Genomic DNA, 27,977 nt, shown 5'->3' with positions numbered 1-27,977 from the left:
TCAATCCACTGCAGGATGAAGGCCTCTCCAGCAACTTTCCAGTTCCTTCTGTTTTGAGCACTGGCCATCCATTTACCACCCACAAACTCATGAATTTCATCTATCCATCTCCGCCTTTGTCTTCCAGGTTTTCTTCTAGCTCCTCTTGGGTACATTCTGTTATTTTCTTAGTCCAACTGTCATCAAGTCTTCGAGCTATGTGTCCTGCCCAGGACCATTTTAGTTCTTTAGTTTTGATAAGAATGCCCTTTACTTGATATGAATGTCCTTTACTGATGAAGCAGGACTTTTGTGGGAATGAATGCCTAAAAGAAGTTTCATATTGAAAGAAGAAAAAACATGCCAGGTTTCAAAGCGGCAAAGGATCGGTTGACTTTATTGTTCGGTGGTAACACTGCAGGGGATTTAAAATTAATACCCATTTTAATTTATTTGGAAGAGGGCCAAAGTTCAACCCAAAATCGACACATTTTTCATGATTAAATTCATCAATTAAAATCAATTTAGATCAATTAAATTCATGATTTTAATTGGAATTTTAAGTTTAATTTTGATATGTAAATAGTTACCACATGATTATATACGTAGGTAATGTAGAATATTTTATATGTACAAATATTTGAAGATTAAATATTTTGACCAACATTTGTACATCTTTTCGCTACCATTTATTATTGATTAGGAAATATCCTATAGCACCGACCGCAACTCACAAATACACGTTACCTTATGGGAATGCGGTGCTCACTTAGCGCTCTGTTTTTTCCGGAATGAATTATCAGCGTTAAGTGGGGGTCACCTGTATACAAATGGTTCTCAGCAAGAAAATCATGGCTGATCTATTCTATAGAAAGGCAAGACAAGTATGGCAAACGTTCAGTTGACAAATCCACACAATTCCCAGCTGGTGCAGTTAAATGGCTTCTGAAAACAATTTGAATATAAGTGTATGTATCATATTTTGTATTCATAGTACTAACCCAACTAAATATATTAATAATTACATAAAGAATTATAAATACCTTAACAAGCTTGTCGAAATTCACATGGGTTGATGGCTCAATCTGCTTGATATAAGAATAAATATATTTATATAATTAATTATCAATTTCAATCACTTCACAATCTAAGTTCAAAAGAAAGAGATGATCAGAAATTATATGGATGCTTGTTTTACATAATAAAAATTTAGAATCACTGACCAACACATGAAGATAGGAAACAAAAATTTATAGCATTTAAATGCTATAAATTTATAACATCAATTCACAACAGGGTATTGAACAAAATTTCTTTTCCAATCATAAATCCTATTTTCTCCATTTAAAATTCATTTATAAAATTATAAATTTATTCTAATTAAAATAATAAATTATGATTGTGAATAAAAAGCAACTTATGTACTGATTTTATCTTTTATCAACAGCATTTTAAGCATCACGTTTTTTTAATATGGATATTGCTAAAAATAATTTCTTAAATCTGTTAACATGTTTTTCTATTTTATATATACCGCATTCATAAATTTTAATGGCAAAGAACACTAATCGTTCTTTTAAATAAACACTTACAGATCTGCTTTAATAAGCTGTTACTAGTGTATTGTGAATGTTAAACTTGTATGCGGTACATTATAATTTTGGATATTGTTCTTGCATTCACCATATTGTACTGCAATGTCAACTATCAATGGCCACTGAGCCATTACAATGCACTGGATCCCTCTTTCACCATGAGCATTCACCTTGCATAATCCCTTACAGTTCTGTCAGAAGGTGATTGACCAGTTCAACACCATTCTTAGCACAATTTAACAACAATGCACCATGACCAACCAACCAACAAGACATGCCCATTCCAATCAAGAGCACTAACACACAAAAATTCCCACAAATATGCCTTTCTGAAGCTCCGTGACCTCTTTAGTATATCTCATTACTGCTACTTTATCGCTTTCACTTGCATGACCCAATGCAAATCAACACTGCTCTAGCAGACAGCTGTTCTGCTTTTTATACTGCAAGCTATGTGCCACAGTCCATTACAAATGGGGGTGGTCACAACTGAGTAATCACAGAGTGTAAGTAAACAGTAAACTGGTTATGTAAGAAGTATGAACTTGGAAGAACAAATTGTAAAGAGCACCAGCATTAACAGATATACTGTGCCAGTTATTATTCAAGGCATCTTTGAATAACTTTTTAATATTGAAAATTAATAACAAGATGAATGATTACTAAAGAAGTTATTTAAAAAATATAGGAGGAACAAAAAATAATAAAATCACATTACTATAATCACCATCATATACCACTTTTGATGAAAATCCTCAAATTGGCTACTAATGTTGGCTGCATTGTTCAAAACAATAATGAAATACTTCAAAGTAATCATTTTTAATATGCACAGGGTAAAAACCTGATTTATTATTTGTATTATTATTATTTTTATTATTATCTAAATTATATATATAATATATATATATTAAATGCAATTTAAAGTAAAATTTACAGTGATGGAAAAATAAAAAATAAATAAGCGAGGTATGACAAATGAACCAAAATGCACAAATCAGCAGTAAAGGATGCAAAAGTATATAAACATGTAAGAATAAATAAGTTTGATAAAGTTTACATAGATGGAGGTGAAAATTACACAAAGCCAAGGACTAGAAGGGTAAGGACAGTAGAAAAAAGAAGTAATGTAGATTTGAAAAAGGCAAAAGAATGTTAATCTCCTAAAAGTTAGAATGAATTAAGAAAATTATGGGTTGAATTGAAAAGCAAATTTGGAAGCGAAGGAACTGTAAATTAAAATTATTAATACCAAATGATTAAACAAACCTTGTCCAGACTGTAAAAGAATGTGCTAATTTTTTCTTTATGGCTTTATTTAATTTTTCTTCCTGTTATGGACAAGAATAGAAATGCAGTTCCTGATACATAGTTAGGTGTAGTCCCCTGATGAATTGCCTAACCATGTATCAATTTTCTGACATCAGACTTTGCATTTTTGCTTTCCCTGTATTCAACTTATAACTAAATTTGCCCACCCATATCTGATGACAACTTTATCACCTTTATTTTAATTTTACTTTATTTTGTTTAATCATTTAGTATTAATAATTTTACTTTACAGTTCCTTCACCTACAAACTGGCTTCGAAATTCAGCCTATAATTTTCTTAATTCATCATAACCCCAGGGGCTCACATCTGGTGAGTATGGGGTTGGCACACCCAGGGTCCTTAGCTGGATATCATCAGTCTTCTCTTTTTTGATGATTCTTTTCAACGTCTGACACTCTCTCTCACGCAGGGTAATTCAGATTTTTTTTTTTTTTTTTTGGCTGGTGCAGCATAAGCCTCAGGCTTCCTTGCACCACATGGCTAAGAATAACTTTTAGGATATTAACATTCTTTCGCCTTTTTCAAATCTACATTACTTCGTTTTTCTACTATCCTTACCCTTCTAATCCATGGCACTTTGTTTAATTTTCACCTCCATCTATGCAAACTTTATCAGACTTATTTATTCTTACTTATTATTATATATTAAAATTTTATATTAAATTAGTGCTTATTGATATGCATACACTTAATCATAGTAAAACTTCATTTATGCTTGAAAAAACTTTCAATTGGGTTTTTTGGTGTACAAAATTCACCAACCAGGTTTTTCTGAGATAACAAGAAATATTTAAAAATAAGAAAATAAAATTTATTCTTAATATGATATTGGGGAAGGGTGGGAAACCATTGCCATGAGCGCATTAACTAAATTCCATAAGTTAAATTTCATCAGGAAACAACAAACTTTAATGGAGGTGTGAAAAGTCTATGGAAAATTAACAGTGTGGTGGGGCAACTATTTTACTCCAAAGCAGAATTTTTAAATAATTTTTATTGCTATATTTCTTGAAAAAAAAATATATATAATAATAATAAATAAAAAAATATATATATAAAAAATAATAATAATAATGGGGAGGGAATGAAACAGCCTGCTTGAGGAACAAGGTTAAGTCCTCACTGATGCTCATTGTTTTGAGACACATCTATCATGTGCACACCACACCACAATAGCTTCCATTTGGTCACAGTGCTGTTAAATCAGTTCAACTCTGAGTATTTTTTTGAATTTTTTTTTTTATAAATTTCATTGTAACATGAATGTTACTTTCAAATATTAAAATATTTTCAAGAATAATTTAAAAATACTGAAATTATCTGATTATGGTTTAATACACTTCTTACTATTCTTAATGAAATAACTATAAAACAGAAATAGCCAGGACTGACAGAAAAGAGAAGAAATCTATTTCAGTTAGTCTTTAATGTAGAAGAAACAGACAAACAGTTTTTGGATGTGTATGCATTCTCACATATTTATTGACGTATTTATTGAAGATGCAGTTTCCTCTTACAAAGAGAAAGAAAAGTAAATTACACAACAGACAATCAGATCCTTTTAGAGAAATAGGTACACAGTATAGGATTACTTGAACAAATACACTAGTGATTTTTTATTATTTATATATAGCTTAAATTACATAAAGTTTATACTAAAGAGAAAAATAGTTGGCAACTCAAGATCGCAAATTATGGGGAACAGAGGACAAAACAAGATAAGAGGTGAGGGGAGATAGAGATGCCAATTACTTTTCTCCTGTTTATAATTCATTAAATATTATAAATGTGATCTTAAAGAATATTTGTGCACTTTTATCCACATAAATAATATATATATTTTTTAATGTGGATAAAAATAAGAGAAATAATAAAAATAGAGCTGCCAATTGTTTTTATAGTTTATTAAAAATTATAAATGTGATATTAAAGAAATCTGTGCTTTTTAATCCACATAAATAATATATATATATTTTTTTTTTGCCTTTGCAACATACCTTTCAGGTAATACATATGTATCACATATAAATACATATATTACTATGATTAAATGTGCATATACTTAATCAGAGAAAACTTCATTTATGCTGTTAAAAAACTTTAAATTGGTCTTTTTTGGTCTACAAACTTCTAACAAATCAATACCAAAAAGAAGCTGAATGGTTCCACAATTTTCATGCTAATTGCATTCTATTAACGTAACCATGACAAACAGTGAGTGTTGAAAATAATCAAAAGACGGTTAAACAACCATATGATTTTTATACCAAGCACTTAAGTTGTGGAGCAGTACAACTAACATGTTCAGTAGCAACTGCTCAAAACGAATTCTGGAAACTGATAACATTGTTATATCTGTTAACATGTTAACAGATATAACATACTATTTTCATTATGTAGCACAGAGCGGAACGGAAAGTAAAATAACAAGTTGTAGTTAAACTAGGTTTAATGTTAAATACATAGGTTAAACAGTAAAAACAGAGTATGTAGATACATACAGTAACCAGTAATACAAAAGCTTTCAGGCTTTATGATGCCCTTCATCAGTTAACCGTTCGATTTAAAGTTTTGGGAACAGTTGTTTCATCACGCAGTGAACTGCGTGATGAAACAACTGTTGGAGGTTAAAGTCTGTGGTTGTGACATATGGTAACATTGCCACCGTTTGCCAGTCATGAGAATGGCTGCTTCAATAATAGAACGAAAACTACATCCTCTGTTTCTGTCGACGGAAGTACCCACTTTTTACCTATGATAATATTGTAATGTAAGCCCTCATCTTCTCAGCCCTGAACACTAGTACTGCAGCACTAGAGTCCAAATATGGATAACTGAAGGGGAGGGGGAATCATAATCATTCAAATTGAAATTTTGAAACTTCCATTCCTCCCCCCAAATGTTTTCACTGTAACATATCAGCTCTACGTTACAGCGATACTATTCATAACAGTACAATAAAGTTTATCTTTGGTTGTAAACAAACACATTTCAGACATAGGGCACTTTGAAATTAAGTCACTACTGAATTTTTCATCAAAACTATTTACAGAGCAATAATTCAAGATTTCTGAAATTTTCAGTGGAGAAATCAAAAACATTTTCATAAACAACTATTAGGAGTTTCAGCTGTGTAGTGTATGGAGTATAAATTTCAACTGCCATTTTTCAAACCATTACATTTGCACATCTCCAGTCCATGTGGACCTCCAATGAATCCAAAGTTGCTCTCATAATTATGGCTAAGGGTTTGCTTACCTCTTTTGCTACCTTCCTTAATATAATTGGATAAATACAATTCACCATAGTGCCTTTTTTATTTTTAGATTCAACAATCTCCCTTTCATTTTCCTCAATTATCACAAAATATTTTATCTCCTGTAAAGTTTGTTAAATGTCTATTATCCTGTTCCCTAAAGAATTTCTCATGTATGAATGCAGATGCAAAATAACTATTCACTTTATCAGCATCCCGAGCAGAATCATCAAGAGTAAACTATCAATATCAAGTGGACCAATGTGATTCAATCCCTTCCTTCTACTGTTAACATACGTAGTCTTCACTGCTTTTCTTTTCATTCTTTGCCAGAAACTTCTTACAATCCATCTTATTTTTCTGCCAGCAACTTGATTGCAGACTAGAATCCATCTACCATAGACTTCTGTATCATTTGATAATTTATATGCATTTCATGCATTTTTCTTCTCTACCACAAGTCTCGTTATTCCATCTGATATCCATTTAGGTCTAAGCCTTGAACAGTATTTTTTGGTATGAATGCCTAGTAGTTTCTAATTACTTCCTTGAATGATTTCCACTTACAGTTTGCTGTTAGTCACCCTTACAAAAACCCTTTCCTGTACGTCTTTAAAAAAATTCAGTTATGTCTTTATGCAGTTTTGTCTTTAAAGAAATTCCACATCAGTACAATGTAATCACTGCCACCCAGTGGATCTTGCGCCAACAAATTCTTGTTGATAATCAGATCAAGAGTATTGCTTCTTGTTGCCTCGCCATTATGCTATACAAAATAAACCTACAAAAGTGTTGCTAGTGACCAACCACAAGTTCCAGTCAATATCTGAAAAGTTAAAATAGTAACAGTATTCCCCATAGGGTGCAAGGAAGCCACAGGCTTTTGCTACACTGACAAAAAAAAAAAAAAAAAAAAAAAAAAACCCCAAATAGATAAGAAAATCCAAATTATATGCTTCCCTCCTCACATAGATAACTATCCAGTTGTCCTTGAAATTTATTCAAACTGTCAGCCATTTTCTACAGAATTTGCTTCCTCATAGCTGCCTCAGAATAACTCAGAGGGGGAACTACTCCTTCCACCTGAGATCATCTTAACTACAGAATTGATTGAAGAGGACGTTAGAAATGCTTTCACTAGCTGACTGAAATTTCACCACCAGAGAGCCTGCCTACCAACCAACCAACATTCTTCATGACGGATTCCCCCATCTAACAGAGCACACATGCCAAAAATCACTGAGCCCAAAATGTCCAGATGTTTTAATGTCAGGCAGAATCAACCTGCCTGATAGTGAGCAGCCTGCTGCCTCAACCAACTGAAAATGGGAGGACAGCACCATGCTGCCATCAACATGGTCTCCCTTCCTCAAACCACTTTCTGCTTAAGGGCATTTTTTGCTATTTGTAAGCTGTGAATTGAGAGAGATGTGCAAATATGTGAGATAACTTTTAATATCTATTCTTGGTTACTGTTAATTGGTTATTGTTAATTCATTGTAAAAGTTACTTCAAAATGAAACTGTCTGTTGTTATAGAAGTGTCTTTATTACAGCACATGAAAAAAAATAATTTTGAAACTAAGAAGAGAAACTTAACTCATAAGAAGGAAACTTAATTAATTCATAGATATGAAGTGATTAATGTTCGATTATGTGTCATATGTTATGTTCTACCTGTCATGGTATCACATAAATGTTTATGAGAAGGACATACAATATCTGAGTGCAACAAAGTTTTATCTTGTTTGTTAACAGGAGAGACTGCTTCTACAGGGATGGGATACACTTAAATAGAAAGGGTGCAAAAATATTTGCTGATGCTATCGAGGCAGTGTTAGGTGGATTGGAAAACTGCTCGCTTGGGGGGATTCACAAAATAAAAGTAGCCACAGGCAGAGGTGAAGGTGATTCTTGCACAACTTCTATTAGAATAAGTAGCAATCTGGAGTGAGGGGTGCTGGGGGTTTCAGGGACTGGTGGCAGTCATCGTAAAACAAGTGGGTATGTGGGATGTGTTAGGGTAACTAAGAATAGGTGCGTGTATACCAATGCTAGAAGTATAGTAAATATACTATGCCCTGGTAAGGACATCAAAGGCGGATATTGTTGGGACAGCAGAGCCGTGGTGTCACACAGATATAAGGAATGGAGAACTGGAATTTGGGGAGTACAATGTGTATAGAAAGGATAGACAGGATAGGAAGGGAGGAGGTGTTATGCTGTTCATTAAGAAAAACATAAAATCAAAAGAAGTGCATCCAGCTGATATAGATGAACAGTGTTAGGTGCACTGTTGAGTCATTTTGGTGTGACATAAGCACTGTGAAAGCAAAAATAAGTGTAGGAGTGTGTTATAGGCCTAATGACTCGAATGAGTACAATGAACAATTGTACAGAGAAATAGAGTGGGCTAGTAAATCACAATGTCTTATAATGGGGGATTTTAACTTCCCAGATATTGACTGGAACTTGTGGCTCGGTCACTCACACACTAGTAAGATTTTTGTGGATTTATTGGATGATTGTTTTCTGCACCAGCATGTTAAAGAGACAACCAGAGAGGGTAATACTCTTGATCTGGTTATCAGCAGTGATCATTCATGTATTAAGAATTCACAGATAAAGGAACCACTAGGTGGCAGTGATCACAGTGTACTGATGTGGGATTTACTTAAGGATATAATTACCATCAGGGATAAAGGAAAGGATTTTTGCTTCCGTAAAGGTGAGTACAGTGGTCTCAGACAGTTTTTAAATTCTGTACAGTGGGATCAACTGACGATGTTCCCAACAGTAAATTCTAAGAGGGAAGAATTCAAGGAATTAATCGTGGATGCTACTAAAAGTTTCATACCTGTTAAGAAATATTGTTCAAGATTTAGGCCTAAATGGTTATCAAATGAACTAATGAGACTCGTGGCAGAGAAGAAAAATGCATGGGATGCATATAAATTATCAAGCGACTCAGAAGCCTATGGCAGATATAAGCTAGTCTGTAATCAGGTCCTTTGTGACCTCATTACAGGTTAGGCAGGTGAAAGCAGATTACGAGAAATCTTTGGCAAAAGATGCTAAGAAAAACAGCAAGGATTTCTTTACTTATATAAACTCTAAAAGGAAGGGGATGAATCTGATTGGTCCACTTGATATCGATGGTTCCATTGTTGATGATCCTGCTCAGATATCAAACAAACTGAATGAGTATTTTGCATCTACATTCACACATGAGGATTTATTAAAGTTTGAAAATGGCAGAAGGTTATCAAGGGTAGCAGGGTGCTTAATGATTTTGTAATAACTGAGAGCAAAGTGGAGGAGAAATTGTTGAAGTTAAACATAAGAAAGGCACCTGGGGTGAATGAGTTCTATCCAGTTATATTAAAGGAGACGGCAAAGCAACTAAGCAAACCCTTAGCCATAATTATGAGAGCATCCTTGGACTCATGGGAGGTTCCCACGGACTGGAGATGTGCAAATGTATCCCACTCTGTTGCAGCGTTTAATAATTCTCATCTTCACCTACAGCACAAAGGGGGATCGAAGGGTGATACGAGTAATTACAGACCAGTTAGTTTAACTTCTGTTCCGGGTAAAATAATGGAGTCACTGGTTAAAGATGCATTGCAGGATCATCTAGACAAGACTGCAGCAATAATTCAGACACAGCATGGGTTTGTTATGGGAAAGTCTTGTCTGACAAATTTGATAGGTTATTATTATGTGGTTACAAAGGAAATGGAATTCAAAAAATAATTCTGATATCATATATTTGGATTTCAGGAAAGCTTTTGACACTGTTGTGCATGGAAGACAATTGTACAAATTGGAGCAGAATGGTATTAAGGGTAAGTTGTTACAATGGATAAAAGGATGATTGAGTGGGAGAAGACAGAGGGTGGTAATTAATGGGTGCTGCTCTTCGTGGACTAATGTTATTGGTGGAGTCCCACAGGGTTCAGTGTTGGGTCCTCTGTTGTTTTGTATATTTATCAATGATATTGATGAAGGTATATCAGGCTTAGTATTGAAGTTTGCAGATGATACAAAGGTTGCAGGGTTGTTAATGGCAGTGTGCTACTGCAACAGGATCTAGACAATTTGGGCAGATGGGCTACCTTGACAAATCCAAAGTACTGCATATGGGTAGAAGTGACCCCAGAGAAACGTACCATGTGGTACTACACTTAAGGTGGTAGAAAATGAAAGAGACCTGGATGTAATTGTGCAGTCAGATATGAAGTTTTCTGAGCAATGCAGACAAGCTGCCGGGGCAGGTCATGGGGTTTTGTCAATGATATATAGGAATTTTGCTAGCAGGGAAAAGGAGGTGATTGTTCCTCTGTATAAGGCAATGGTCAGGCCACGCCTTGAGTACTGCGTACAGGTCTGGAGGCCTCATTTTACGAAGGATGTAGATTTGCTTGAGCATGTACAGAGAAGGGCAACAAGATTGTTGAGGGGAATGAAGGGATCCTCTTACCAAGTGAAGCTTAATTTCGGAAAATTGCAATGGCTGGAGACTAGCCACCTGCACGGTGATCTGATTGATGTTTATAAGGCCTTGAATGGGTTGAGCACGCTGAATTCTGATGGGATCCTTCCACTTGTTCAGATTATGAACCTAAGGGGGCATAAATTCAAATTAGAAAAGACAGATGTAGAATAGATGTGCAGAAATTTGCCTTTAGCCAGCGGGTGGTTAATTGCTGGAAAAAACTTCCATCTGTCATTGTGGAAGTTGATAGGTTAAATAAATTTAAGGAGGAACTGGACAGGCATTTGGTGGTTTTTTTTTTTTTTTTTTGGCTGATGCTGCATAAGCTTGTACACTTGCTTTCTTGCATCACATGCCACTACTACTATCCAAGATGTCTTCTCACAACTTATACTAATTGCACTGCTCTTGGAAAATAACAATCAGCGTGTGAAAAATCCTCTACAGGCAAGCAGAGTTTGCATTATGAATCCTATTTTAATTAAAGATAATAATAAAAATCAAATTGAAATTTAAATCCACATGCCTGCCCTCCCCCAAAAAAGGTATGAGAGAAAGAAGACCAGTACTTTCATTATATATGCCCTCAGCACTGCTCCTCACTTTTGCACTGATTACATAAGTTGCAGCGTTTAATAATTCTCATCTTCACCTACAGCATAAAGTTATGATATTCAATCATTATTATCAGCCTATCTCTAAGCTAGGAGGAAATGAGATGGGATGTTCATTCATTTGCAGCAAGTTTAGTTTGCCCAATCATAAGTGAAAATTGATGCATTTGTAATATTATGTTAAAATATAAAATAGATTATAATAAGAAATTTCATCACCCAATGCTCACATCAAACTGTTCAGTTAATATAATATAAAAGATATTAGTTTATAACACGAAAATATCCATATTCAATTCTCACTGTATACCTACTGCTACCAAGGAAGAGCAAAGCATAGCTGACATACATCATCAATCTATCCCAAATTAAACCCGTCACTAATGATAGATTAGAAACAGAAGACAATTGCCAAACTATATTGAAAACTAAATTAAAAACCATATTAAAATATTTTAGACTAGACTTCTTTATACATGATGAAATATTTCAGTTATGAACCGTGCTGACAAGAAGTAAAGTGATAATTAAACAATATCCACTCTATTATATTTTAAAATTGGTGCATCACAAAGAGATTATTTTCATTAAGAAATGTGAATCGCTATTCACGCATGCACGTAAAGGCCCACAAGGTCCACACACTATTTCAGACTCGTGGTCCTTTATGTAAGCGCATATGTGAACAGTGCAATTCACATTGGTTAATGAAAATAATCTCATTGCATTGTGCCAATTTTAAAGTATAAGAGAGTGGATATTGTTTAAATTATCACTTTACTTCTTGTGAGCATGGTTCATAACCGAAATACTTCGTCATGCATACAGAAGTCTAGTTTTAAATATTTTAATACAGTTTTTAATGTAGTTTGACAATTGTCTTCTGTTTCTAATCTATCATTACTGATGGGTTTAGTTTGGGGTACATCGGCTACACTTTGCTCTTCCTTGGTAGCAGTAAGTAGACAATGGGAATTGAAGACAAGATTAGTTTTATAAAAAACCACATAATTTTACAATCTTTTAATAAGGATATTTTCGGGTTATAAACTTAGATCTTTTATATTATATTAACCGAACAGTTTCATGTGAGAGTCGGGTGATGAAATTTCATACAAAAAGGTATGATAATCTATCTTATATTTTAACAATATTAAAGTAGGAAGAATTGGGCTTCTTCACTCATATTTTGTTGTTGTTGTTATTTGTTTGTTATTTGGTTTTTAGGAGCATTAGCAACTAAGGCCATATTGCTCTGGGGATATGCGGTGGTCATTCCCTGACCTTTCCGCATCCTACGCATTTGGTGGTCACGGGCTCGAACTCCGGTCTAATCAAGAAACGTGTGCTACGCACTGCTGCTCCTACCCACCTGGCTACGGAGGCACCCTTATATTTTCAAATCTTAGTAATATTATGTGTATTAATGTTATTGTTGTTATATAACATGAAATGTTATATAACAAAACATGAAATCTACCATATTTCCCCATGTACACGACGCACCTTTATCGAAAAATTTGGGGTCTAAAAACTGGGTGCGTCTTATACAGTGGTTGTAAATTTTTTTTACTTGCATTTCCCTTTTTCGTGCTTATTGTCTTTGCGCTCATTGTTTCGCACTTGTTACCGGTATATTTAGTTATGTTTTGCCAAGTTCTGCCCAGAAATGGCTCAGAAAAGATTTTCGTACAGGGCTGAATTCAAGTTAAAAGTGATCCAGTTTGCAAAAGTGAATGGAAATCGTGCTGCTCAACGCAGTTTGGTCCTCCTCCAACTGAGAAAACAATTCGAGACTGGCTACGGGAAGAAAAAACCCTACTGAAAACGCCACGGCAGAAGAAGGCCATGAGAGGCAAGTCAGCAAAATGGCCTGATTTAGAGAGGGAATTGAAGATATGGATTGAAGAGCAAAGGGCAATTGGAATTCCTGTCCACAAAGATGGTTCAGCATGAGGCAAGAAGAATTGCTGATGAAAAAGAAGTTACTGATTTCAAAGGACACAATTGGTGCTTCAGGTTCATGAAACAGAATAGACTAAGCATGCGTACACGCACCAGACTTGCCCAAAAGATGCCTGAAAGCTATGAGCAGAAGGTCCTTGAATTTCATCGTTTTGTCATTCAATGTCGGAAGACACACAAGTTTGAGTTGGGACAGATTGCAAATATGGATAAAGTCCCCCTTCAATTTGATGTCCCAAGTAACAGAACTGTTGATAAGAGTGGGATGAAAACTGTAACTGTGAAGACAAGTGGACATGAAAAGAGCCATTATACAGTTGTTCTAGCTTGTTGTGCCGACGGAACCAAGCTGCCTCCTGTGCTGATTTTCAAACGGAAAACAATGCCAAAAGAAGAAGACAATCCTCGAGGAGTGATTGTCCACATTCATGACAAGGGTTGGATGGATCAGGATGGGATGAAGATCTGGTTTGAGAAAGTTTGGAGCAGGAGACACCAGGTGGGCTCTTATGCAAATCTGCCCAAATGGTGCTTGATCAGTTCAGGACACACATAACAAAAAATACAAAGAAGATTGCTGTAGAGCAAAAAAACAAAACTTGCCCTCATACCTGGAGGCTTGACATCCCAGCTCCAACCACTTGATGTCAGCATTAACAAACCCTTCAAAGCTGCCATGAGAGAAGAATGGAACCAATGGATGGAGTCTTCTGGGGACAATTTGACACCAGCAGGAAGAGTGAAGAAACCAACTATAAGAGAAGTTTGTACCTGGGTGAAAAGATACTGGGATAATATCAAGATTGAGATCGTTGTCAAGTCATTTAAGAAGTGTGGCATTTCAAATGCCATAGATGGAACTGAGGACGAGGCAATATATGAAGACAGTGATTTGTCATCAGACACAGCTGAGGACAAGCTAATGGACGGGAGTTTTGACAGTGATGAGTTGTATGAATTTTATATGAATTTTATGATGAATAAAACTTGAGTTCAATAACTTTATGTAATACATTTTTTTTTCAAATTTCTGGCCCCAAAATTAAGGTGCATCTTATACATGGGGAAATACGGTAATTTATATATCATTAATTAAACAACAAAAACTGATCATAATTGTAATCAAACATTTTCTTACATTTATTATAAAATTGATATCCTAGAGCCTCAATAAGTATGTGATTTATTTGTATTAAAAATTAATCATGATTAACTTCAGAAAATTACATAGCTGTGAACCTACATCTTTTATTTGGGATATCCAATGGGGAAAAACCTTCAGGGGTTTTACTGGGTGATCTTCAATGCGACAATTGACGTACAGTGACTAATCATTTCTTAGAGCTGTTTTTTTGTTGTTGTTACCAAATTCTCTCACAATGAAAGAATAATGAGCTAACACACCATCCTGAATAAAATGCAATAATTTTTGCCCATAATTTGAGGTGAGTATAGAACTCTTAACCTTGCAACATCTCTCTCTCTCTCTCTCTGAAGTGAAAGTGCCATTAAAATGAATGGTTGAATTTCCTCCAAAAATATTGTCTCCTAAACAACCATACTGAGAACAATTAACCAAATTTAAATATCTATATCAATTATAATTTGTCAAGGAATGACAATTATGACAATTAGCATTAACATTTAGTCTGAAAATCTATTGAGAAAATTTTCATTGTCACCAATCTTTTAGATAAACGTGTCAGCAAATTCAATTCATAATTCAAAATTAGGGAATACTGCAGTCGAGGCAATCTTGTATATGTGTGGCTGCTGAAACAAAATGTCTTGAAAATTCTGACTTTTTTCCCCTCCTTAATTATCATATTAAACTGTGTTTAATAAATGGTTTTAATAGTTCTAATCATGTGGTGAATTATTATATTTTTGAATAATTCAGCTAGGGATTTCATACGTTACAACTTAATATTCATAGATATTTGTTATCAGTAATTCTGGGGTAAACATCTATCTTGTAACTGGTAAACTGTAGTGTAGTACACAACAGAGTTAATCAGTGTTTTAAACTGAAGTAAATAAATTATTTGAAAGGCCTAATCACACAGGTTTAGCATCTTTTTCAAATTTCACTAAGCAATAAGAAAGTCAATTGCATCTTTAAAAATGTAATAGGGCAGCATTGCCCTCCAGGGATGGTGGGTTACCATCCCTGGCAATTCGCTTATTTATTTACTCCCAAGTTATGAGATACAGAATCAATGAGGTACCCTGAATTTCTGATGGTATGTCATTACATCAGCTTGTGTTTCAATAGGTAATGGCTATGTCTCATCCAAGATGCTTATGATCAGCTGAACTCAGCTATGAAATTGGTAACATGTAAGAAGTCAACTAGATCAGCTCACTATATGACAAGTCACTGTGAAGTAGAGGAGCTGATTAGTCATACAATTTCATTGTCACATGCAAGTTGAAATATCACTAATGTAATGTATGAAGTCCTGATGAAAGACAACAGCAAGGAGGAAATTGAAAACCATCCTTGTGTGAGTGCTGTCCATATAAAAGTTCCATCCGATCAAGTCACACACTCTACAATTATTTCTTTGAGTAGCAGCTATAAACTTTACCAACAGAGACATTGACCAATATTCACATAAGCAAGCGATGCAATTACAGCAATTACAGCAACCACACAAGGGCAGGATCATCGTGGTGGTCTAATCCTTACCGGAGCCTCCAATTTGTCCCAAATGAGCCTCACCACCTGCTGACATATCAGCAGGTGGTGAGGCTCATTTGAGAGAAATTATAGATGCCTTGGAGATTACAAATCAGAATGCCAGGCTCCTAAACAAAGTTCCTTTGTCTTAAGATGTCTTAAGATCCAGACAGATCACACAGTGAAGGAGATGTCCCTGCTGGACCTTTCACACTCCTTTATTTCACAAGTAGCACAGAGGATCCACTTATATTCTTCCAACTAAATACTGTGTGCAGCGTGCACTAACAAATGAAGGCTTGGGAATATTCACTTACAGGTGTGCAACCAATATGCAAATTGAGACCATTGCACCAATCGACAATCAGAAGTGCCTATACTATTAGTTATTCCAATGAAAAACCTCAGCACTAGAGTTTTATCATCCAAAACGTATTTACAAAGGACCACCTGCAATGGTTCGATCAGGTTACGCACCTACTACAAACTGGTTTCCTCACATTCTGTGCTTACCCGTTCTTAAAGAAATTTCCATTGTGAAAGCCATAATCAGCCAATAGAAGACCCAGCCTAAAAAGAAGCTGTGAAGCTGACCATATGGTTTGGAAGCGCAAACTGCACTCCACACTCACACTGCTGTGGAATGCATCTCTGTTTTGTAGAATATACACAGAATCTACCTACCCAGATGTTGTTCAGGTATAAGTCAAAATTCCAATGCTCCACAAGAAGATGCAAGGAACACTAAAATAAAAGTGATTCATCCTTCAGAGTAGTGATGATGAGGGAAGGCAGATGTGATGTACTGGCAGTATAAACAACATAGATACCCCTGCTGCACAACAAGGGGAGGCAGGGATTATAGTGATAAGGCACCACAAGGCAATGCATGATTGTTAAGAGGTGCAGACCAAACCTACCAGCAGGATATATGGCCTACTGCACCACAAAGACTAACAGAGGCAGCAAGGGAAGACCATGAAGTGAAATTAAAGTCACATGCACTACAAGGAGATGCCTGAGCACAATGGACATTTTACTCTCAGTAGATTTAGCTTACTTTAGGCAGGCTGGGAGCTGCTATATACAAACCACACAACTGACCAATATTGATAAAGGCATACAAGAGATAGTGACATAGAGTCAGATATCTAGTCTGCATGCTATTAAACAGTTTAAGACTGTAATCAAACCAGATATTTTGTACACTATGAGTCACTAACCACTATTTCAGTAGTAGTAGTAGTAGTAGTAGTAGTGCAGTTTTAGTATTAGTAATGGCCATATGGTACAAGGAAGCCTACAGCTTATCCTGTGCAAGCCAAAAAAGAAAAAGTAAAATTATAATAAAATAAAATAAAATAAATAATTAATAAATAATAAATATCCAGCTGAACTTTGAATTTCCCCAAACTATTAGCCTCAATCACCCATATAGGTAACTTATTTCAGTAATTTATAACTTGCTGGCTAAAAAAAAAGATGCAGATATGTTATAATAGCCACACAGGTGCCACTCCAAATCTAATAGCACACACTGTCTTTAAAAACCATTACAGAAAATGCTTGGAAGGCTCAAAAGTATCCTTAATAGCAATCAGCTGTTCCTCATAACAGGTTCACAAAATTGTGTCCACAAACTCCTTTCTGAGGTCATCATATTTTTGACACATATATATGTTCCCCAGTTTCGATACTTCAACAAAAGCAATGCACATTCTCATAGATTCTCAAGTCATGCAATTTAGCATAAAAGGACCTGTGGCCTGTTATGAGCACATGGGTTGCAAGGTTGGGCTACACCACTGTGACCTACCTTCCTTAGGCAAATGTGGGAAAAACTTTCTAGTTATACTCCATTTTTCACTTTTGCTCCACTAGTCCACCAAACAGCTATCAGAAAATTCTATAGATCTTTCTTCTCTTTTTTATTATCTGCCTCGCACTGTATTTGTATAGCAAATCACTCATAAGGGATTTCTCATTGTAGGTAGGAATACATACTTGTGAAGACAAGAACCAGTTCTAAGAGCATGTGTCCAATTATAATTTGAAGTACCTCAATCAAAACAGTTCGGCAAGCCATGCCCAAGTTTCAGCAACAATGTTCCCTTTACAGGAAAAAACTTTCCTATATTCAGTTTTTGCAATGCATAATTCAACCACACAATGAGCTAACTGGAAGGAAAATGCATTCATAAAACAACTCTAGCAAATTACCATGCAATTCTTGCAATCATACGTATAAAATGCCGAACCTTTGCTGTGATGTGCATAACATTCAATGCAAATTGTAACTGCTGATCGACTTTGCTCCTCTACTGTTTGTACAGAAAAAACATAGTACAGGAGAGGAGGATGGATTTATGAATTAGGTTAGGAAGAACTAAGAATCTAAGGCAGTATAACCAGCTGACAGTGGTAGCCAGTACAATATTAAATCAATTTGGTGCGATTTTTTTTTTTTTTTTTTTTTTTATAAAAAACCCAAACACGAAAGGTATTAGAACCTATAATACTTAGTACTGTGAACGGGGTGAAGGTTGAGAACACGAAGGAAGATACTTGTTGACATCAGAATTGAATTTATGTAGATTGTATATTTCAGGAAATACATATGAAGGGAAGTTGTTCCAGAAAAGGAAGTTGAAGAAATAAATGAGGAAGAAAAGTAGATTCTGTGAATTTGTTTTAAAATTGAAAAGTAACATGCACACCCTGCATTTTTTGATAATGATAACTATCTAAAATAAATAAAAAATCTGAGAATGCAAGCTCCAAATCAATTAAAATCCTTTCTGTGCTCAATTATGAGTATTTGCAGCTTGTAAGGCTAGAGAACTTACACTGAAGATAACATATGTAAGTAACATTATGAAGTTACATAACTTTACATACCTTCATATAACATTACATACCTTCATATGTAAGTAACATATGAAGGTAATGTTACGAATATTACCATCACATCAATGCACAACGTTTCAGAGTGACCAAAATCAAATCTACATCCAAATTACTACAGAAAATTTGCACATTAGTGGTTATGTGGTATATTTTGTAGAATACATTACATATTACATCTATACTGTTCCAGTTAAAAATTAATCAAACATACAGACAAAATTCAAAAAATAACTGGACACATTAAAACTCATGATGGTATAACACTAACCTAACATGAACATTGAAATTTAACGGGTTGGTTGATAGAATAATGCATCTGCAAAATTGTTAATACTGTTAAAAATATTTTTAAAAGCACTGTAAAACATATTACAGGGTCTAATAAATAAAAAATAAAATACCAAAAATCCAGTGTTAATCCTGCCTTCACTTTAAGATGAACCTAAATGCAAAATACTTGAAAAACACATGGCATGCATAGTTCTTGGAACCAAAGAACTATGCATGCCATATGTATTGAATGTTGAAATATAAATCACATAATTCTGGAAAATTACACTGATTTTGAAATTTCAAGAGTTTTTGGTTTTGAATGGACAAAACAAAAAATCTTGGATTCTGTCAGAATAATAATAATGAACATATCATACAGCAAAGAATCATAGGGTTTTGATTTGTTAATAACAATATCAAAAGTTAGCTAGGCTAGTTCAAAGTGGTGCAGACTTAACCCCTCTGAAGAGGAGCTGTTGGTTAAACTAGGGTGCTGGATTAGGCTGCAACCAAAAGGGACTGATTTCCAAGCAGCTTTGATAGCTGCATTTCAGGACTGAAGGCAATATTTGCCCCTTTTGCAGATATTAGTGTGTGTATATGTGTGTGTGTGTGTGTGTGTGTATACAAATACTCTTGGTCATATAGCACAGAATAAAATGCAATGTACATTAAATAATGACTGTGTCAATGATAGTATTAAAAACATGAAATTTTTCTTTTTTTGTTTTGCATTTATCCATAATCTGATTATATGTACAGGAAAAATGATATACCCACATCTGAAGGTGAGGATTTCTATCTAATACAGACACTAAACGTAATTTTTTTAATGAGTTCAAATAAGGATTTAAATAAAATGAAAAACTGTCACTGGATTGAATAATTTGGAATTATAACATTTGCCAAGCCTTCGATACTAGCGGCTTCCTTGCTACCTTCTTTATTAGTATGAATATAATGAGATTAGTTTCAATAAATCTCATCGTTTTTAACGAGCAAGTTTTTTTTTTGAAGGAATGTCAGTGGGCTTGTGTAGGTGAGTTTCTCTATGTGCTTCCAGCAGTGAATTTTCTGAACATGTGTGGGGATGCAGCAGAACCTGGAACCCACACATCTTTTCAGAAAATCAGTGGGTTAAGAAATGAGTTTCAATGGCAGTAAGCTCTGTAGAGCAGGTTTTTAGTGAAATCATGTGTTTTGAAAATAAATACTTTGTACATAAAATATTTTAACCTTAGAAAGAAGTTATTGTCAAAAATCAAATGGAAAAAAAAAAAATATATATATATATATACAGTGAAACTTCCCTTTAACGGACAGCCATGGGGAACGAAAATGTGTCCGTTAGAGAGAAGTGTCCGCTAACAAGAAGTCTGAGGGAGAAAAAAAAAAAGAATGAAAGAAAAATCGTTAAACGTTTAACGTAAAATTAAATTAAATTATATACAGATTTTGCACAATATTTTTGTAAATAATATACATACAATTGTGCCATGCATATTATGACTTTATCTTAAGAAAAATACATACAGTAATCACTTATTTTCTTCTGCACCTTCTTCCGGCTGATAATTTTGTTTTCAACATTTGTTTGGAGTGAAGAAACCATCGAAAGTCCTTCAGTATCTTCTTCAGCGGCGAAAAACATTTTTAAACGATTGATTTGTATGAGCGCTTCTTCTATTTTCATCGGTGGTTCGTCGTTAATATGTTCTTCGACAGAATGACCTCCTTCCATTTCTTCATCCTCATGAGGAACTTCTTGAAAAATATCGATGATAATGTCGTTGATATCTAGAGCACCATCTTCTGCAGTGAGGTTTGAGTCTATATCTTTGTAGCCAGGGTCACTTGCAGCAGAAGTATCGTACATTATCAATAGATGTTGAAGTTCTTGTTCTTCTTGGTGCTCCACATTGCTGTTCACAACTTCAATTTGAGAAGCCAGACTTTACAAAACAGTTCACGACAGTTTGTTTTCTAATTGCGTTTACTGAACAGGAAATCCACTGAATCGCATCTAGGATGCTGATTTTCTTTGCAAGGTCACTCGCACATGTTAGATCGTTCATGTTTGCAATGAGATGTCTTAAAACACGTTTTCTGTAGTGAAGTTTAAAATTTTTTATTATCCCTTGATCCAAGGGCTGACACTCTGCAGATGTGTTTGGTGGCAGAAAAATGATTTGAATGTTGGACAATTCAATGTGCGGGTGAGATGCAGCATTATCCATGAAAAGAATAATTTCTCTGTTTTGACGAATCATGTTTTGGTTAAAGTGACTTATCCATTCGTTCATGATATCTCGTGTCATCCACGCTTTTTTATTAGACTTCCAGTCAACATTCAAAAGATTCAACTTTATGCCCTTGAAACAACGAGGATTTTGTGGTTTTCCTATAACAAGAGGTTGTTCAGTCTCCAAGCATATTTGTACCCAATAGTACAGTCAAGCGTTCCTTAGAAATTTTTCCGCCCTGGCACTTTTCGTTTTTAAGACTCATTGTTTTTTCAGGAAGAGCTATAAAAAACAACCCTTTTCGTCACATTTGTAAATATCCTTAGCTTCAAAATCACAACATAAATCTTCCAATTTGATGGTCCACTCTGTTACAACCCCAGTATCAAACAGATTCACCTTCACTACTTACGGTTTTCCAAGAAATTTTATGCCAAGTTTTTAACTTGTCTAGCCATCCCACAGAAGCTTTGAACTCATTTACTACCATAGATTTCGCAACCCCCAAAGCCTTTTCCCTAATAATAGGCCCATTAATGGGAATTTTTTTAGCATGTGCGCGACAAATTTGAAGTCCAACAATTTTCGGGAATGATTTTTGAACCTGATCATTTCCATGTTGCCAAAATTGTTTGAGCAGTTCATTTTCTTTTTCTTTAGGATGTCGCTTACCTGCATCTTCCCGATTTTGAATTTTGCAGCGAGAGTGCGAACACTATTTTTTTGCCGATCATACGCATTAATGAGTTCGACTCTATCTTTTAAAGTTAAATGTTTACGAGAAGACATTGTGCACTTCACACAACACTGAACAAAACTGAAAACTGAAACTAAAAAGACGAAAGGCCGACCATATCCCCCCCCCCTGCACACACCGAATTCATCAGAAGTTTTACACGTGCCTTAAAATTCTTGAAAAAGGGTTTAGAACCGCGACGTAAACCTTGATAAAATTCAGAGAATCAGAAATAGAAAATAAACACACGATTGAGGCAATATATGGAAAAGTTCCTAGGAAAAGGGCCGTGAGCTCGCCCACTGTCCGTTATGAGGAGATCAAATTAAGTGCTAATCTAAACGAAACAGTGCAGATTGCCTGTCCGCATCCGTTACAGAGAATGTCCGCTAGACTGAAGCTGCAAACACGTTAAAACCAATGGAGGTAAGTTGGGGAATTTGAAAATGTCCGTTGTAGAGAGATGTCCGTTAACGAGGTGTCCGTTAGGAGAAGTTTCACTGTGTGTGTATATATATATATATATATATATATATATATATATACAGGGTGATTCACTACCAGTGCGACCAACTTGCAGGAGGTGTAGAGGGCACAAAGACGAATCGGAATCACATAGCATTGCAGGGTCCGAAATGCCTTCGTCTTGCGGGAGGTCGCATGAACAAAGAAGCAAGGAAAAAGAACAGAAACAGCAACTTGTTAGTGTAACAGAAATCATTTTAATGACAAGTTTTACATTGGCAAAAAGCTATGCTACAGAAGGTGTTCGAAAGTTCGACCAGAAGCAGTCACACAGGCTTCACAGCACCGCCGCATGGAATCCCTAACGTTCTGGAAGATTCCTGGCGTGTCTCGAATCTCCCCGGCAGCTACAGAGATGCGAGCGACGAGGTCTTCAACTGAATCAACGGGGCTCTTGTACACCGATGTCTTCATTTTACCCCAGCAGAAGCAGCCCAGGCATGATAGGTCCAGTGATCTAGCAGGCCAATGAACCCGACCACCACAATCTGTCCAATGTTGTCTAAATGTAACGTTTAGGTGTTGGTGGACGTCATTGGTGTAATGTGGGGGAGCCCCATCATGCTGGAACCACACTGAGCTGCGCAACGACTGAGGAACATGTGCTTCTTCAATAAGTTCGGGCAGGACTTGCTGTAGAAAGATCAAGTATGCCCTACCGTCCAGACAAGGGGGGCAGAAGGTACGGTCCAATGAGGTGGTCTCCAACAATGCTGGCCCAAACATTGACAGAGAAACTGCGTTGAGTTGCACGTGTTCGCGTACCATGGGGGTTCTTCAAAGCCCACAAATGGGCGTTATGTTGATTGAAGGTTCCCTCTCTTGATGAGAAACTTGCCTCATCCGTGAACAATACGGACGCAGCAAATGCGCTGTCTGCCACACTCAGTTGAAGAAACCAAGTAGCAAAAGTCCTCCGGAGTGGATAATCCGCCGGCTCCAATGATTGGACGCGTTGCAGATGGTATGAACGCATTTGGTTTGTTGACAGTATCCTCCATACAGTGGATTGGGAAATACCAATCTTTGGCCTATCGCATGAGTACTCGTACTCGGACTGCCTTCTGCAAGATGTAGGACATTCTCCTCATTGTCTGGCGTCCTCGTCGTTCGCTCTCGATTCGTGGTACCTCTTGTGAAACAACCAGTCTCACGTAACCTTCTGTGCACACGTGCGAAAATCGTATGATGAGGAGCACGACTGTGCGGGAAACGTTCCTGGTACAAGCGCAGAGCGGCGCGCCTGTTATAGTCCGCAGCTCTATACGCGAGGTGCATGTCGGACAGTTCAACGTTTGAATACTCGTCCATCCTACTGCCTCGGGAACCAGTTCGCAAATGCTGACTTCCAACGGGATCGCTGTTCACGCGACCCTCCATTCAACGTCCTCTACCGCATGACGAAGGCATTTCGGATCCTGCAATGCTATGTGATTCCAATTCGTCTTTGTGCCCCTACACCTCCTGCAAGTTTGTCGCACTGGTACTGAATCACCCTGTGTGTGTGTGTGTATATATATATATGTATATATATATATATATGATGTTGTGGCAAGGAATCAAGAAAAATTAAATAAATAAGCTTCTGGTAATTTTTTGTTTTTCAATGTTCAGACATATACATCAACTTATACATCAGAATTCTAAGAATTTTTTCAATTTTGTCTTTTGTATGCCCAAATCGCATAACTTCAAAGTTTTACTAAATTATCATTACTTGGAAATGGAAAGGGTATGATTACACCTAACTGAAGAGTTGACATTTTATACAGAAATAAGCACATTTATGAAATTACCTTAATACATACACATACACATATGGGAATACCTGTGAAAGGATTAAAATAGCATTCAATAAATTATTAGAGGGGAAATAACAAAAGAAGGGTTTTTCCTCCTGCTTCCTTGCATCATTTGGCCAATGCTATAATCAAACATTGAATCAATTCTAATAATTACAAGTAAAAGTATACAAGCATTGTGACATGGCACAAAAGAAGTAATAGAAAATACAATTATGAGCTCAAGTAACAAGAAAAACAAATAGATGTAATATAGACTTGCCGCATACTGTAGAAGCAGGAAAGGGGGGAAGAGTATATATATATACACACATCTGACATACAGGCAATGATGAGCTGGAGCCATTTCACACTGGTTTGTGTGAACTCAATAAGTGCTCAATAAGCTACCAAAAATGTACAAGGATACTTGCCCGTGCTTACTCAACTACAGTTGTTGTAAATTGGATGAAGGCAGATCTTGACTCTGAAGAGCTTGTTTCGTCTCATCACCTTCATAGGTGTACAATTTGATTGAAATCTAGTGATACGAATGCAGTAGAGTGGATTCCCTTTCATGTTCTTGGAACCAGCTCAGTACAATTCCTGCCTTGTGACATGGCACATTATCCTGTTTAGAAAAACCAATTCAATGATGGCCAGACTGCAGAGTCATGAAGGAATTTTTCCCTGGTCAGAAACAATTTCCAGGTAACCTGACATCCAAATGCTGTTTCTCTGGTATCAAAGAATCATTGTGCACTATGAAAAAAAAAAAAAAAAAGGTCCTCTTACCAACGTGAAACAGAAGGAATCAGGATTCATTAGAGAAGGCATGGTTTTCCAATCCTCGCTATACAGTTTTTGAGCCCACAATAACAGTATCTACTTGTTTTTTGATAATAGAAATGGAAACCAGTTTGGTTATTACTTCATTTGTGACAAGTCACAAGTCATGTATTCTGAAGTGCCTCTCTGGTTACCACTATTGTAGTAGGCTATTATTTGATTCACTGTAATCTAGCACAAAAACCTTCTCGGTCTACGTCTGTCAGCCTTGCCTCTCACATCAACAGGATTGCCAATGGCTGTGTTATCTCATTGCTAGACCAATCTTGATACACTTAAGACAGTGTCATATAAGGAAACCATAAGGTTCCAGTTTATGAAATAATCAAACCAACACTGACTACCATATCACATTTAAAATTCAATCAAATCTTTAAACTTGCCTTCAGCGAAGTGCACACATTCATCATCCCAATTCCCTACATATTTGCCAATGTTTTATATGCACAGTATGAATATGTGATGCTGTTAGTGAACGAGTGTTCCATTTTGTGAAAAGGATAAGTATACTTAATACAGCTGCTTGAGGGTGTCCACACTCAGTGTGGACACCATGCAGCAATAGAGTCTACTACATAACCTATCCAACTATGCTACATGATAAAACCAGCTTACCTGATGCAAAACTGTTTTGGCGTATATTCATTATATTAAATTTATAAAATACTATAATATTAATTATATGCTAATAAAATCATATAAGAAAAATAATAAAGAATTATACTGACTGTAACTAAAAATGCTGGAAACTAAATTTTCCACCTGCATCAGCTGTGCACTTATAATGAGAAATCTCTTGAACTATTCACTCAATACAAAAAAAAAAAAAAAAAAAAAATGGAACTGCTCAATCAAGCTGCCACAAACTGTTTATACCAAACTTAAAACGTAAGGATATCAAATACTTCTGAGCAGAAATTATTAGTATTACTGGTGGTAAATGATGCAAGAAAGCAAGCTTAAAGAGCATCAGCAAAAAAAAAAAAAAACCTTTTTCCATTTCACCTATCCATCCCCAACAGCTTGTCTAGTTCTTCCATGAATTTATTCAAGCTATTTCTTCCACATCAACATCAGATGGACATTTGTTCCAACAATCAACCACCCACTGGATAAAGGCAAACTTTTGAAAATCTATTCTGCAACTACCTTTCCTTAATTTGAATTTATGCTCGCTCATACACATAGTCTGAACAAGAGGAAGATCACCAAGCAGATGAATAGTCTCCAAACAATACAATTTGCAGAACTGAAGCCTTTCTTGAGACTATCCACTTTGTTCAGCTCAACAATCTCATTGTCCCTTCTCTGTACCTGGGCCAGCATCTCTACATCTTTCCTAAAATTAAGCTTCCAGGCTAACCTATGTACAATTGAATAATCACTTCCTTATCCTGATTGCAAAATAACTGTATATCATTGACAAAACCGCATGTGTTGCCCTAGCAGCTGGTCTGCACTGCTCAGAAAACTTCGCATCTAGTTGGTACGCTAATCTCGGATTACTACTATCCATATGCCATACTTTGCATTTGTCAATTTAAACCTCAATTGCAATTTCTCAGCCTAACTGCCTAATATTTCTATATCTTGTTCTAGTAGCATAATGACAGTATATCTTGTTCTAGTAGCATACTGTCATTAACCTGCAAACCTTTGTATCATCTGCAAACTCAGACATTAAGCCTGATATACTTCCATTAATACAGAAAAGAACAAAGCACCCAGTACCAAACCTGAAAGACACCACTGATAACATTAATCCATGAAGAATAGTATCCATCACTTTAGCAGAACCAAAAAAAAAAAAAAAAAAAAAACCACTAAAGTTAATATTGCATACCACTTTTGTGCATTTTCACAATTACATTAAATGAAGTATGGAGATTATAATCACATGTTTTTTTTCTCTTTCATGTTTTCATTTATTAATTGTCCATGGTTAACAGGAAAGTATTGGTTGTGAATTTGATAATGAACTCTAAATGCCACAACTGCAACATAATTATGATAACTGTGCCTTTCTAAAGTGGAATCACTATGGCACACTGTTTTGACATTTAGCATATTTTCCTGTAACTAAATTACTCATTCACTTCAAAATACAAATCTTGTTTTTGGTGTCCTACTACAGATCATGCAGATACTACTTCTGAAAGAAATCTTTGTAATTTAAAAGTGGAAGAGGAATTGCTTAAGTTAAATGTAAGAAAGACACTTGGAATGATGGAATCTATCCAATTATAATAAGGGAGGCAGCAAAGCAATAAGCAAACCATTACCACAGTTATGAGACTATCATTGAGTTTCCTTACCATAGTTGAGACCATCCCTGCAGACTGGAGATGTACAAATGTATTCCCAATTCACAAAGGAGGATCAAAGTGTTACACAAATAATTACAGATCCGGGGAAAAGAATGGACTAGGGAAAAGAATGGAGACTGATTAAAGAAGTAATGCGGAACCAAATAGACAGGAGTGCAGTTATACTTCAGTCACAACATGGGTTTGTCACAGGGTGATTTTTGTCTAACAAATTTGATTGGATGCTATGATGCAGTAACAATGGATGCAAAAAAAATAATGTTGATATCATAAACTTGAAAACTTGGATTTCAGGGCAGCTTTTGACACTGTAGCACATAATAGACTGCTTTAACAAAAGCCAAGTTACTGCTGTGGATAAAGGGATTGTTGAGTGGGAGACAACAGATAGTGGCGATCAGTGGATACTGCTCT

General features: G+C 35.7%; 1 protein-coding gene across 4 annotated transcripts in view; it reads right to left on the bottom strand.

Annotated features, from left to right (window-relative positions):
* snama (something that sticks like glue) overlaps positions 1-27,977 on the bottom strand; it is a 489,984-nt gene that overhangs the window by 278,736 nt on the left and 183,271 nt on the right. For 3 of the 4 annotated variants that reach the window (XM_090377736.1, XM_090377737.1, XM_090377734.1), the window contains one exon: positions 1,023-1,067. In XM_090377736.1, coding sequence (XP_090233862.1) covers positions 1,023-1,067 — 45 coding nt within the window. The remainder of the gene's footprint in view (positions 1-1,022; positions 1,068-27,977) is intronic. The other variant, XM_090377735.1, reaches the window with a different exon arrangement.

The sequence above is a fragment of the Mastigoproctus giganteus genome, chromosome 7 (genome assembly GCF_048544385.1).
Source record: "Mastigoproctus giganteus isolate SK-2022 chromosome 7, ASM4854438v1, whole genome shotgun sequence".
NCBI classification, from domain to species: domain Eukaryota; kingdom Metazoa; phylum Arthropoda; class Arachnida; order Uropygi; family Thelyphonidae; genus Mastigoproctus; species Mastigoproctus giganteus.
Note: the sequence above shows the minus strand (reverse complement) of the source record. Positions and strands in the feature narration are given on the sequence as shown.